The 15542-nt window shown below is 44.1% G+C and overlaps 1 protein-coding gene across 7 annotated transcripts in view; it reads left to right on the forward strand.

Moving 5' to 3' along the window:
• The window catches only part of TJP1 (tight junction protein 1), a 378072-nt gene that overhangs the window by 65339 nt on the left and 297191 nt on the right, over positions 1 to 15542 (forward strand). For 2 of the 7 annotated variants that reach the window (XM_081170492.1, XM_081170488.1), the window contains exon 1: positions 2473 to 2709. The exons of 4 other annotated variants lie outside the window; for them this stretch is intronic. In XM_081170492.1, coding sequence (XP_081026618.1) covers positions 2543 to 2709 — 167 coding nt within the window. In that variant the 5' untranslated portion in view covers positions 2473 to 2542. Of the gene's footprint in view, positions 1 to 2472; positions 2710 to 9828; positions 9969 to 15542 lie in introns of those variants that run through there. One more of the 7 variants, XM_081170493.1, reaches the window with a different exon arrangement.

The following is a 15542-nucleotide window of genomic DNA, read 5'->3' on the forward strand; positions in this document are numbered from 1 at the left end:
AATGGTTCCTTATCATCCTGGAAAAAAGTGGCAAGTGGGGTGCCACAGGGTTGTGTCCTGGACCCATTGTTGTTCAACATCTTTATAAAGAACTTGGATGAAGGAATTGAGAGGATGCTCATCAAATTTGCAGATGACACCAAACTGGAAGGGATAGCTAATGCCGCAGAAACAGAATTCAAAATGTCCTTAACTGATTGGAGAACTGGGTGCAAGCTAACAAAATGAATTTCAATAGGGACAAATGTAAGGCTCTGCATTTAGGCAGGAAGAACCAGATGCACAAATATAGGATGGGGGACACCTGGCTTACTAGGAGTACCTGTGAAAAGGATCTAGGGGTCTTGGAGGACCACAGGTTGATGCAGTGTGATGCAGGGGGGGGGGGGAGCTAATGCTACTCTAGGCTGCATCAAGAGAAGTCTAGTGTCCAGATCAAGGGAAGTCACAGTCCCAATCTCTTCTGCCTGGGTCAGACCACACCTGGAAAACTGTGTCCAATTCTGGGCACAGAATTCGAGGAGGGAGACCAAGATGATCAAGGCTCTGGAAACTAAGCCTTATGAGGAGAGCTTGAAGGAGTTGGGTGTGTTTAGCCTGGGAAAGAGGAGACTGTGAGGAGATATGATCGCCACCTGCAAATATCTCAAGGGCTGTCACATGGAAGAGGGAGCATGCTTATTTTCTCCTGCTCTGGAAGGGAGAACTCGAACCAATGGCCTCAAGTTACAAGAAATGAGATTCTCACTAAACATTCAGAAAAACTTTTTGACGATTAGAGCTGTTCTGCAGTGGAACAGTCTCTCGCAGGAGGGGGGTGGACTCTCCTTCCTTGGAGGTTTTTAAAACAGAGATTGGATGGTAATTTGTCCTGGATGCTTTAGCTGAGATCCCTGCATTGCAGGGGGTTGGACTAGATGACCCTTGGAGTCCTTTCCAATTCTACCATTCTATGATTCCATGATTCTAAGAGGGGCTTTTCCCACATCAACACACAAATGTAAGAATGTAAGAAGAGCTTGCTGGACAAGACCGGTGGAGTGTTCTGTCCACCTAGATGCCCAGAGGAAACCTGCTAGCAGGAGCTGAGGACAAGAGTGCTCGCCCCTCCTGCAGTTCCCAGTGACTGGTATTCACTAATGGAGGTGGAGCACAGCCCTCAGGGTTAGGGGCCACTGATTCATTCATCTACAACCATACTTTAAACACACCCACACAGTAGTGGTGCCTTTGGTTACAGACACGTCAGGTTACAGACGCTTCAGGTTACAGACTCTGCTAACCCAGAAATAGTACCTCAGGTTAAGAACTTTGCTTCAGAATGAGAACAGAAATCGTGCGGGCGGCAGCAGGAGGCCCCATTAGCTAAAGTGGTGCTTCAGGTTAAGAACAGTTTCAGATTAAGAACAGACCTCCAGAACGAATTAAGATCTTAACTCGAGGTACCACTGTACTTCTGAATAACCGTGCCTAGGATTGCACTGCAGGTGTGTAAGGAGCCCCTTCAATATGTTATTGCTGAAATGCCTCAACGCATTGTGTTGACATTCAGTGATATAAAAGTTTAGTGTTGATGGTGGTTAATCTGAGATGGCCCATTCACATGTGCAAATAATCACAACAGTGGATTGATGACCATGTGAGTGGCCGTGTTCACAAATGCAAATAATCCCTCATTTTGCAAAGTTATTCACGAACAAACAAGCCTCTTTGAACTCCGACCTACTTCTTTGAAATGGTGTTCAGGGTTGAACTGTATGTGGTGCAGCTATGGAGCATTGCATGTGTGAATCAGCCTTTCCACTGCTGGCACCCAAAAAGCTCCAAAGCATCACACTGGAGGAGATATTAATGTCATCTCCCTCTTTGTACTTGCACGTGTGTGTGTGTGTGTGTGTGTGTGTGTGTGTGTGAGAGAGAGAGAGAGAGAGAGAGAGAGAGAGAGAGAGAGAGATGCACTCCAATGGCATGTTCACATGCAAAACCATTACTAAACCACCTTATGAAGGCATTGATGTGCCTATGTGTGTGAATCAGCACTTCTGCCCCTGAAATGATCCAAAAGCGTTGCACTGGAGACCACACCAATATTTTCTTCCTTTCTTTGAGTTTGTGTGTGTGTGTTGTAGCTGGGTTGGCCCATTCCCACGTGCAATCGGGCTAATCATGACGCGATAGGTACGCACGTGTGAATGAACCCGGAGGGGGGGGCGGAACAGGAGCAGGGATCGCAAAGGTGGGCAAGCGTGAAGGGGCGAGGAGGAGGAGGAGGAGGAGAAAGTGGCGCTCCTGTCAGCTGAGGGAGAGCGAGAGAAAGAGCGAGCGAGCGAGCGAGGCAGCAGCAGGAGGAGGAGAAAGGAAGAGCGGGGAGGAGAGAGGGAGCTGCAGGAGGGGGCGGGGGCGGGGGGGGGGCTGCCCGGCGCGAGCGAGCGGGAGCGCGAGGGAGCGAGGGAGCGCGGCAGGAGCAGGAGGAGGAGGCGGAGGAGGGAAGAAGCGCGACGCAGGGACGGCAGATGCCTGGAAATAAAAATTTGATGATTGCATGCAGCGGCTGGAGAGACTCTGTCGGTGGCGGCGGCGGGGACGCAGCAGGGACCGGGGGGGCGACGGCAAAATGAAGTATCAGAAATACCTGACTGTCTTGCAGATGGCCATCGGGGTGACCGCCTCCAACCGGGGCAGCCTCATGCCCTTAAAGAGGAAGCTCTGGTGAGTAGCGGGCGCCGCGCTGCGGGTTCTGGGCGCCGGTCCCGCTCGGCTTCGGGGCCGGAGAGCCGCGGCGCGCCCACGCGCGCCCCCCTGGCCAAGGAAGCTCTTCCCGCTGACCTGCTCTTCCACGGCCACGCAGCTCGGCTCCGCGGGGCCAGGAGTGCTGCATTAATTAAAATGCGAGCCGTGGCAAATCGGCAGAATCGCCCGGTTTCTTTGCAGTCAAATCCTCCCTCTCTGTCATCTGGATGCTGGAAAGACACCAGCGCACGGGGGGGGGGGGGTTCCATGAATTATTTGCGGCAAAACAGCCCCCCTTCCCCGCAGAGTCAGACCTTGATGCTGTGCTGAGTAGTTTTCTTTTTTCTTTTCTTTTCGCAAAAGCCGGCCAGTTTCCTCGCCCCTCCGTGTGCGGGGTGGGGGTGGAGGAAGAGAGGCTTCGTTGACATAACCAATTGGAAGCTGTTTTAGAGTTCAAAAGTGTCATGCTTTGCACTATCAAGCTCCCGATCTATTTCTTTTTTAAGTGAGGATGTTGGTTAAATTTGCTCTGAGATCATGGATGCTCTTCCAGAGAGATACAGAGCGCGAGTGATAAGGGAGGGCCTTTATGGATTTCAGAACATGGAACATAGTCTTTGATCTGCTTGGTAACAGCATTTTGATTTTTTATAAAACCCTAGATGAATAAAGTGTGTCTTATCCTTGCCAAATAATTGGTGTTTATGATAGTTACTGGAGGGGGGGATGTGTGAGAGTGTGTGTAATGCATTGTGAGAATTTGACCTTAGCTGCTTGATTCAGAATTATATAGTGCATGTGTGCTTTTCTCTGTTTCCTTCAATGGCTTTTGCTCAGCTCCTCTCTGTGCACACGCACACACGGCATGTTGAGGGGGTAGACTGTCATATTGTGATTATGTACTGTGGGTGAGTAGGGTGCAAAGATGCATTGCAATAACTGGTGACTTGTGAAGGATCAGTTTGACTTCAAGCAATAGGACACGGGTAGTTTTTAGAAGGAAAAACCTGAAGGAGAATAAAATCTAAAATCAAACTGAATAGGCTGACATGGGGGGGGAACAGAGCATAGCAGAATTGCCTCAACTATTTGGTTTAACAATATAGCACTACAAGTTTCCATGGGGGAGGGGAATGGCAGAACCAAAACCCATTTACTTCTCATATGCAATTCTTCATCTTTTGCATATGTGATTTTCTTTTTGATGTGCAAAATGAAATGTAGATATATAATGGATGCATCTTTCTCTCTCTTGCCCTGCCTGTCTCTGGCCAACAAGAGAGAGGCATTCATCATATTGCTTAAATTGTATTAACATATTTGAAGGTCCAGTCATGTACACAAGCTTAAAAAGCCACATCTGAGCAGTAACTTGCTCTCCTCCTGACCCTCGGTCGCAGTGAGAGAGTGTAAAATGTCAGAGGGGGAAAGTGCTGATGGCACAGAAGGTAGCTGGAGCATCTTAGAACCACCAGCTAATAGTCTGCTCCTGTTTCCTGCACTTGATATGATTGATTCTCTCTCCATTCAGATAGATTAGCAGAATATCTGACATGAGAAAGAGAATACAGTGGTTACTACTCTGCTCATCTGAAGCCTCGTAGTGAGTAAGGAATACTGCCTTGACTATATGTGAAATGCATGTTGCTCATTCTGTCCCATGGCTTGCCCTTTATTCCCTCTGGCAGATATTTTTTACAAGCTTGTTTTTATCTGCTTACAACCAGTTTAGCTGGTTTCAGGATCACAATATAAATATCATAATATTTAAGGAATATGCAAACACATTGTATGCCTTTTCTAAAGAACTTCATATAGCATATCAACTTAACTTACCATAACTTAACTTGAAAAATCATTGCCAAGCCTTTTATGTTACAGTAAAGAAGAGTTGAAACTTTTATTTAATATCCAGTTGTTTGCAGGGGTTCCTATGGTCATGTTCTCATTTGTCTGGGACACATAAAATGATAATTTAGCTCACTCTCAGCAGAATCATCTCTCTTCATTTTGCTGATAGTGCATGTGAGTCACTGAGGTGTATACAGATGCTAATGATAAAACATTATTTGTCAGGAACAAAACTGAGCATTAAATAAGTTCTATTTTTATACTGTTTTGTGTGCTCTCTTCTAAGTACTCTCAGATCATTGTACAACCTTGCTGTAGAAGTTGGGGGGAAATCATTTATAGCTCCCAGCTATCAGGCATGAGTGTATTGTACATAAGTTTCCCAATGATTGTTATGAAGGATCAAAACAAGGTTGCACTGTGAGTGTGAAGTCTAATGGACACTTATAGACAAATTGGTTGTTAGGCTGCAGGACATGCTTAAGTTCTTTCTGTCATTATGTTTGCTTTGTGGCTTTAACATCCTTTTACATGACTATGTTTTATAAGAGCATCCTTAACCTGAATGACAGTACAACATAAAATCCAAAAGTAAGCAGATGTTCTTTAAAAAAAGATTAGCTGTGTTTTTGCCAAAGGGTAAGAATTCATCAGCATAAAAATTCTGGTCTTTGATTAAATAAATTTTATTATGATGTTGTTATTATTATTATTTTTAAAAAATATTTTATTAGTATTAGAATGATGTGTGATTTTCATGTACACCATCCTGGAGTCCATAGTTTGGATGAAGGTGCTGTTGAGAAAATTACAAAATAATAAATGAATAAAAACTGATCTAAGAAATGTTTTCTGCCTACTTAGTAACAAGAAAAGTATACATTTGGCTATGTTACATTGGAAGTGCAGGTCACAACCCTTTTACAAACAAACAAACAATGCACTGCATGTGAAAGAAAATGAGTCAATCTGATTTTTAATTAGATATTTCAGCTTTTATGAATTCAAGTATCATGCTTTGAAAAAAAGAATGAAAATCAGGTTTTACGTATTCTGGTTTGCTCTCAGGTCAATAATGTCTGTGATATATGTTACATACAGTTACTGCAAGCAAAACAGACCGTTTAATAAAAACGGTTTAAAATACTCTTATCTTTTGCTGGGGGAGATAATCCACCTGAATCCCACTGAATGAAAAAATGCAAAGGTAGTGGCGACTGTTTGCTTCCTTCATGGAACATCTGCCACTCTAATTTCTTCCACAATAAAAGGTCTTGTCCTGTGGAACATTAAAAGCACAGCTTCATGACTATCTGGCTTGTTTTTGTTTGTTTCTCGTGTTTCATCATCACACAGTGTTGGAGAATTTAATTTCTAGGGGCTAATTCAATTTCTAGGGCTCCAAGTGTCAAAACAGTGGGCTGTAGAGAAGCCATTTAGAGTCATTAAGAAAATGAATGGGGTGGTCTCAAGATCGATTCTCGGAGACAGTCATCCAGATCACCAAAATCACTCTCCTGCTTGGCACCAGTTTAGCAGAGAGGCCACTAAGTGTCTAAATTCTATGGTGATAAGGTCTTCCAGCCACGTCAGATGTCATGCAGCACCAGCCTGCCAACCAGTGTCAATTCAAAAGGAAAGGCTTGCCCCACACTGACTTTGACAGTTGCCAGCCCCATAGAAGTTGCCATACATCCTGGTACAAATTCCAATAACATTAGCTTGGGTGTTAAAATATTGACGAGCACCTCAGGGAAGAACTGTAGCTCAATGGTCAGGCCTGCCCAGGCAAGGCTGGAAGGAATCCCAGAGTTGCTGCCTGTCAGTGGAGGCCCCCCTGAGCTACCTGGGCCAAGGGTCTGACTTGGCGTCAGGCTCTGGGTTCCTAAGGGTTTATTCCATGTCTTGCTTTAAATTATAGAGCAGCCTTTCCCAACCTGGTGCTCCCCAAATGTTGGACTGCCATCAGCCCTGCCAAGCTAACAGTCAGCCCATAGTCAGGGATGATGGGAGAGGAAGCCCAAAACACCTGGAGGGCACCAGGTTGGGGGAAGTTGGCTTAGAGGCTCAGTGGGTTAAAAACCCCGTACATTGGTACCCTATGCAGGTAGGGTCTGTAGAGTTTATGTAGGGTCGTAGCCAACTAAGTTCTACTCAGAGTAGCCCCATTAAAATTGCAGAACCTAACTTAGTCGGATCTATTAATAGATCTTTCCTTCCTTGGTGGTTTTTAAGTGGAGGTCAGATGACCACCACTTTAGCTGAGATTCCTGCATTGCAGGGGGTTGGACTAGATGACCCGTGGGGTCCCTTCCAACTCTACAGTTCTATTATTCTAATGGCTGTACTGTACTGTACTGTACTGTACTGTACTGTACTGTAGGAATAACATGGGATACAACCCACTGACTTGCCTGTCCCCTGCAGCCAGTTGGAGAGGCTCTGCTAGATGTCTCTCTACCAGTTGAGGTGTTGCTGGTGGAAACAAGGGACAAGACCTTCTTTGTAGCAATGCTCAGGGTGTGGAACTCGCTGTCCTGAGATATTGGGTCTTCAGTCACCAGTCCCAAGTTTTGGGGTCTTGTCTCCCTGTGCTATTTTAAGAGCAAGCCTGTCACTTAGCTTGTTCAGTCAGAGATGGTTCAGTCCAGTTGATGAATGTTGTGTGTGGGTGTTCTCTTGTTAATAAAATACCCATTCTAAATTTACTACATTGAATCTGAAACTACATGTTGAAGACAAGACATATTACCCCAATGCAAGGCATCATGTGAATATGGAATATTTGAGGGCTCTGTATCTTTCTTCTCTCTCGTATGAGGCAGCTGAGTAATGGATGAGGGAGAAGTTTCAGGATAGCAAGAAAGGAGTGCCAGTGAGGGAACCGGTGGTTTTAAACAATAGCAGAGGTTTGACGAGAGCAAGCCAAGGTGGGAGACACTGAGAAGAAGAGGTGGCTTAAAACAAGGTTTCAGTACAGCAAAAAAGGAATTGGGAAGGGTTCTGTTGTGTTAGCTTTTGGTGTTAGTTTCTATTTTGTTCCCATCTCTGCCATTTCTCCTTCCTGGTTAAAACACCTTTTTAAAAAGACAACAGCCCTCCTTTCCCAGTCCATTCAGACCTCTCTCATGACTTTTGTCCTCAGTGTCTTTTCCCCCTAGTGCCTATGCCATGGCAGCTGCCTCCTGGTTTGTTCCCCACCCTGACTTCATGCACAACCAGGATTCTGAATGAGACTCCCATCGGGGGTGCATGACGACAGCCTTGCATTTTTATGTATAGAGGAATATACATGAATAGGAAGCTGCTTTGAGTGTTTTCTGCTTAAGAGGGAAGGGTTTTAAAAAAATAAATAATAATCCTGTAAACAGATAAAATTAATATGTGTAGACAAGGTGATACAGAATAACTTCTGCCAATGTGTAGGCTATGTGTGAGAGAAAATGGGAATTAATTTGTCCTGGAGTGCTGTTTGTGGATGCAATTCTGATATTTAAAAAGTTGACTGACTACCAACTATTAATTCTTGGCATTCATGATTCTCATATGCTATTTCTATGAAGGATGAATTGGTCCATGTTGGTCCACATATGCTTGTGATTTCTCAAATTTTGTGTGGAGCAGGGAGAATGTACAACTGTTTTTGGCAGGGGTGGCAGTCTTTTTTCTGTCAAGGGCCACATTCCCTCGGATTAATTTCCTGGGGTCCATATCCTGCAGGTGGGCAGGGCTTGAGCACAAAGTGTTTGGGACTGAAGCCACAATTGAGTAGGGCACCTTCCTTCCCCTCTCATGCCCCTTTTCATTCTGTTTCCACTTCTCTTTGCCAGCCACCAACTACCTCTACTTCTTCCTTTCTTTTACACCACTATTCATAAAAAGGTACCAGAGCGGTTTACAAAAATTATATGTAAAATCATACAAAATAACCATATCAAAATGTTAAAATCAGAAATGAGGTAATTGTTAAGGAAATGTGTTTTCCTAATTGCCCGTATAAACCTGAAAGAATTGAAAAACCTGCAGTGGGCTTAAAAGTTTAAAAGACCCTTGCTCCATCTCTAGTGGCAGGGTGTTCCACAGGACTGGGCTGATGACACTGAAGGCTTGGGTTCTTGTTGTAGCCAAATGAGCCTCACCAACTTGGGGAATGACCAACAAGACTCCTGCAGATGATCTCCGTGACTGAGTTGAGATAGCAGGGTTCAGGCGACCCCTGAGGTCCCCAGGATCTGAGTGGTTCAGGGCTTTGTAACAAACAAGAACCTTGAACCTGGCTCAGTAGCAGATAGGGAGTCATACTTAGTTGGCCGGATGCCTCCTTCAGCAGTCTGCACCAGCTGGAGCTTCAAACTAGGCCCAGGGGCAGCCCCACAGAGAGTGCACTGCAGTAACCCAGCCTCAAGGTTACCAGCACAAGGACTACATATATGGAAACGCATTCCACATGTTTGAAATGTGTTCTGATGTGGCATAAAATATAATATAAACCAGGTCTGCACATCTTACATCTCACCCAGTTAAAAGTAGAGTCGGAGAACAACAGAGTTGGAAGGGGACTTCAAAGGTCATTCAATTCAACCACTTGTCAATGCAGGAAATTAATTTCTACAAGATCCCCTATAGGTGGCTATCTGGCTTCTGAGGCAGGGAAGGAAGGATTAGCTCAGGGAGGGGAACTTTCTTCAGCCCAGGACCACATTCTGTCATGGGCAACGTTCCTGGTGCTGCTTTTCAGCGTGGACAAAGTCAGTGGCAAAAGTAGGTGGAGCAAAGAATGTGACTTTTTTTGTGCAGCAGGTTACGTTCCAGGTTACAAAGCACATATACAGACGAGTACTTCTGAATACCATCTCCTGGGGTCAAACAGCAGAAGTAACCTTCAAGCCCTGCTTGCAGACATCCTGGCAAGCAGCTTGCATTCTCTGCCTCTGAAGACAGAGCGTCCAGCATGGCTAACAGCCACTGAGGTCTCTCCTGCTCACACCACCAGATGAAGTGAGCTAGGGACAAGGCCTTTTGGGTAGTGGCTCCCTGATTATGGAATAGCCTTCCCAGACAGGTTTTCCTGGCACTGTGTTTTCAGTGCTCGATAAAGATATTTCTATTTATCCAGGCTTTTTAAATAACTTAAGTTTTACAGTCTGGGCCTTTCCATTCCTTACATGGTGTTTAATTGTGCATTGCTGTTTTGTTTTTAATAAATGTTGTAGTTTTTACTGTTTTATAGACTTACATTCAGACTTACATTCTAAAAAGACATGTCACAAAATGAAAATGGCATCTTCAGTGAGAAGGTTCCAGCAGCAGATGGATTGGAAGCGCCCTTCTTTGTCTGCTGAGACCTGGAGAGCTACAACTGATCAGAGCAGACAAAATTGGACTAGGTATATTCTTGGTCTGATTTGCTATGCGACAGCTTCATTAGCGGAGTCTGACATGGCATAAGGCAGCTTCCTAGTATAGGCTGCGGGCAGGAACTCTTGGGAAATGAGGTCAGAAAGACAGTGCTGCATGCGTGAAGGAAGAGCGTGAAAGGGTGAGGGGCAGCAGAAAGGGTTAGGATGGGCACAGAACTCAAGTTCTGCAGGCCTGGATTCTAATTTTGATTGCTTTGTTTTAAAGGTTTTTAAAAAGAAAATGGAGAAGCAGATAAGAGAGGAGTGTGGGACCTGGGGAGTCCTACGGGTGTTGCTGGACTCTCATCCTGCTTGACCATTGGCCATATTGGCTGGAGGTGATGGGAGAGTCCAGCAACATCTGTAGAGTCACCGGCGCTCCCCATCCCTGACATGTAGAAAGAGGAGGACAGGGCGGAGCGTTACTTCTGTTACTGAACAGTTTGGAAAGTGCCTGATTATCCCTTTGATTTTGTGGAGCTTAACTCCTATTGAATATGTTAAAATTGCTGTTAGCTAAGAGAAGATTCATGCATAGAATCTAAATGCTCTCTCTCTTTAGGTCTTTCACACTTATGCCAAGAGGATTGTAAACCTCTTTTGGCAAAAATCCACGAATGAATAGTATTGCCTGTGCTATTGTCCACTTTGGGAATATGAGAAGTTGAAAAAGAGATGTTTGCTGACAAGCAGACCAGGACAAAGTCCCATTCCAGGCACCTGGTTCGTCTCTGATTTAGCTCTCTCCCTCCCTGATGGATGCATGTGTATTGCTGATGTGAACTGAAGTGCAGCAGGATCTGGAGGGCCCAACTCTGGCATAGTGAAAAAGCAGCCACTGAAAGAGAACACCCCAGAAAAACATGGATAAAACTTTATGCATCTGATGACTCTAGTCCACGAAAGCTTGTGCCCTGATAGATTTCCGGGTTAGCGCCTCCGGCAATGGTGGATTTCCTCTGATCGGGAGGAATCCGCTCCGTGGAAATCAGGGTCTGGACCGCCACAGCAAGACCCACTAAAAACCACAGGCGGGAGAAGCCTGTGGACGTGGGATTCGGTTGGCACCTTTTGCGCCTCCCCTACTCGCGGGGAAACCCGGTTTCGGGGATCCGGAGCGACGTGGGGTGAGCGGCGCTGTGCTTCGAATCAACTGCTTCTTTCACGGAGTGAAGCCGCATTGCTGTTGCCGGAGAGCGCTGACTTTTTCCTGTGGACAATTGAATTCTAAACAACTACCCGTGAGTAGAACGGAAAATTGGATCTCTAAACTTCTTAATTTGGCATCGAAACGGGAAGGTTTCAAACAGGAAGTCTGTCTTCCTCTTTTGTAAATAGATTGAAGCAAAGACGTTGCAAGCTAAAGCCTGGAAAGTCTTTTGTAAAGGATTAAATCTCCATCGGTCAAAATTACTAAACCCCCCTTGGAAGCAGGAGAAGAGGGGGGAAATTTTAGATTGTTTAAGCCTGCAGGAGAGAGAGTGAAGAAAGATAAATCACCACCGTTTCGAACCTGGGAACGGGCTGCCAGTAAGATTGACGCTTTGGGAAAGTTCATTGACTGTGAATAAAACGTATGTTGACAGATAGTTAAATAAGAGAAATATATTGTTTCCATTGTTTCCTTTTGCACTTAAAAAGGAGCAAAAAAGTAACTGAAAATCGAAACTAACTCTGTCGCTGGATCTGTGTTCAAAAGGATGGATACAAATAGAAATTGTTTCCCCTAGAGGGAGCTTTTGAAACTGTTGCAGGAGTGGAGCTGGGGAATTTTCCAGCTGCAGAGATTAAAGATCGTGAGAATCAGAGACTGACCTTGGACAAGAATGTTGACAGAAGAAGCCTTAGTGATTGCATTTTGCAAGACAAGTGCTTTATTGGAACAGCTTCATGAGAAGATGGATGTGATGATTATTAAAATTGACAATTTGGGACAAAAAATGACTGAGTTGGGACAAAAAATGAATACCTACACAGAAATTACTCAGGAATTGACTCAGGAATCTGTTTTGACATGGCAAGCTGTGGAGAAGTCGAAGGAGAAAGTTGTTGTTGAACCTCAAGTAATTCAAGTGGAGAGAGCCCCGGCCTCACAGAGGCAATTTGATGAACATAAGCTGTTGCCCTTTATGATCGAATCTAGAGAAAGCCAGACTTGGTGGGATGGAGCCCTGCTTGGATTGGAGAAGGAAAGTTGGATAGATCCTCTTATGCAGGGATGCTCTGGCCTTTGGGATCTGGATTTGGGTCAGGGGGAGATTGGCGCTCTGAAATATCTTTTGGACTTTAGTTCTGACTATGGAGAATGGGCTGACCTGTCGAGAAGGAATAAAGACATTGTTAGGTTGGAGTTTCCCCGAGATCTACTCCTCAATGCCAAAGGAAGGAAATTAAGAACAAGATCGGCAGAAGATAAAGTAAAGTGCATGTATAAATATGAAGAAGATCTGCAGAAGGGACATGGAAGAGAGTTAAGAGCCTCGGACAGAAGGTCACCAGGTTGATGGACTATATGGTATTGATAGAAAGGACTGACAGAATCCGAGACCAGGGAGAAGAGACGGTGGAAGAAGATTGGGGGAAAAAAGTTTTAAAAAAATTATTTAGAGAAATGTTGCAAAATTAATGAGTGTTAGAAAAATGTTGGAATAAAATTATATGGCTTTAGTAGAAATGTTATAAGGAGTTAAGTATAAATAAGTTTTAGGGTTTTAATGGTAAGATAAGGTTAAAAAAAATTAAGATAATTAAATGACAGAAAACAGTGAAAGATGGAAAGGATTTGCTGAAATAATTAATAACTAGAACACAAAAAGGGAGGTGTGAGGAGGTCGATGAAAGAAGTTAATGAAAGATAAAGATATGGAAATATTGGATGTGTTTTTAACTGTTTTTGCTTTTATTTTTGTTTTGATGTATTGTGTCTTTTGCTTTTTTATATGTATTGTAATTTGTATTGTTTATTTTTTTCTTTTTTACTGTTTTCTTTAATTCTTAAACTTTGAATAAATATTATTAAAAAAAAAAAGATTTCAGTACCAGTTGTATTTGCAGAAAGATTATTTTGCTACTGACCCAAGTCAGTATATCATCATAGTCTACACTGGAAATGTTTGCAGACGCACCACTTCTCTCTAACCTGTGTTGTTAGTCATTATTTTAATGAACATCACAATGTTCTCTCCATAGTAATTAAAATGAATGAATATAAATACGGAAACTGTTCTTTGGTCAGTCAGCTGGAAAGGGAACAGCTTCTCCTCCTCCTTCTGCATGTTGGTGAGATGCACTGATCATGTTCAGCTGAGTCCCACTGACCTCATCACTTTTGCTTTAGCATTAAAAAGACCTGGCATTTGATGTGGTGTTATTTGGGAGAGCATGCTGGATGGCATGAAATAAAGCGAAAGCACCGAGCTCAGAGCTGAGTAGCAAACTCTCAGTAGCTGTGTCTGAGAAATGATAGAAGTACCCTTGCTGCAAGCACCAAACCCACCATGTTAACTCTTGGCTGTGATAAAGCAACAAAGGCAAATCTACAAGGGGGGGGGAAGCTTTTTGAAAGTTAAATAGTCCTCCCCTTTGGGCAAGGTGGATCCTGAGGAGACCTGTGATGGCACAGTTGACAGAGGGAGAGGGCACATGAGCTGAAACTCTGGGAGCAAGATGTTCGGTAGCTTTCCAGGTATTTGAAATTTCAATTCTGCTCCTGTAGCCAAATCCACTGTCTCGGATCAGATCTCCAGAGAGAAGCAACTTCCCAAACAGCAGAAGCAGCTTACTTGTACAGTGCAATTTAAAAGTGTATATTAACAACTTTGCTTAGTATAGTGTGAATCCAATAGAAAACAGCTTCTTCTTTTCCATACCTTTATGAGCAAAGTTATTGTGAGATGTGATTGCTCTCATTTCCTCCTCATTGCGGGATCTGTTAATTGCCTGTTCTGAAAACAGGTATTTTAGAGATGTTCATCGCAAATCGTCAATGTCAAAGATTGTTTGTTTGCTTTTGAACATCTGATTTGTCTAATGTTGTATCTTACATTATCATTTTGCTGTTAGGTTAACCGGTTTGTCAATAGTTGATTTGTAAGAAGGCTTGGGAAAGTATTGAGTGTTTCACTTAAATAAGGAGGGTGGCAGCTTTACATTGTGTACAATAGCTTGTAATTGTCACAGGGGCAGTTAATGAAGAAGAGGTTTTTTATGGCTTTTCTAAAACCATGAGTTGGAGGATAAGGCTATGAATGGCAACTAGCCACAATGGCTCGGCTTTGCCTCCACGGTCAGAGGCAGTAATGCTTCTGAATACCAGTGGCTGGGAGCCAAAGGAGAGGTCCTGATTTTAGATGCCACAGACATCTTGTTGGCCACTGATGCTGCTCCAGCTGGCTCTTCTTATGATCCTAAGATGGTTCGTAAAGCATAGCATCTGGCACTAGGATACAATTAACCTATGAAATTCATAGTTGCAAGATGTAGGGAAGACCGCTGGCTTAAATGTTTTTAACAGGTGAGACAAATTCTTCCCGGATCCAGAGGCAAAGTGTATCTGACTACCAGTTGCTAGAGGGCAGTGGGAGAGAACTACCCTTGTGTCCTGCTTGTGGTCTTCCCCGAGGCATCTGGTGGCCACTGTGGGAAAGGGTATCAGATCTAATGGAACTCGCTTTATGTTCTTATGGTCCAGTTCTTGTGCAAGATGGCATCTGGAGACATCTGGGTGACTCTGGCTGACCATGGAATGACCTGACATGGCCTCTTGTTGGGCTTAGATGTCCTAGTAGAGCACAAAAAGGCTTGTGAGTTATCTTTTAGCTCTTGAACTAAATGTAGGGTCAGAAGGTTTGCTTGCTTGTTTGTTTAAAGGGTTTTTACCCAACTCGCCCTTAACCTCAGTGCTCAGCAAAATGTTGCTTGGCAGCAGCAGAACATTGAATGCCTATTAATATGCATTTGGCAAAGGAGAGAGTTACAGCAGTACATTGTTGCAGGGTGCTGATTTGAGGATTACCCCTTAGGAAGGCATTTCTTGTTTCCAGTAGAGCAACAATAAAATATTTTGGGCACTTGGAGAATAGCTTCCCCTTTGGCTCATCCCCCACCCCCTTTCCCCCATTAATATGGTCTTGTAATGCAAATGATGGCATTAGGAAGGTAACTTTCATATACAGGCCAGACCAGTAGAAGACACGTGGAGTGTCTCCAGCAGTGGCTAATAATAGTTAGAGTAGAGGCAAGTGTAAAAGAGGTCAGCCGGTATCTCAGTCATTTCCTTTTCTCTTGCCAAAGGTTTGTAGGCAGCCTGGCCATGAGGTTGCACCGATATGCTGTTTATACATGAAGAGGGAACTTTGAGTTCTCATGAGGTTTCTGACCATGTGGAACTAGAAAGAGATTCCCGGGTATATAGGAGGAGGCCACCACCTTGCTGAAGCTGTGGAGGTCTGGGTCTGGTCTGAATCTGGGAACCCCAAGTGGGCTACCTTGAGTTCTATAATGGAAGGAAGGCAGAATATAAATATAGCAAGATAAGTACATGAATGCAGCTCTGTCCCCTCC

This window comes from Podarcis bocagei (genome assembly GCF_964188305.1).
Source record: "Podarcis bocagei genome assembly, chromosome: 14".
NCBI classification, from domain to species: Eukaryota; Metazoa; Chordata; class Lepidosauria; order Squamata; family Lacertidae; genus Podarcis; species Podarcis bocagei.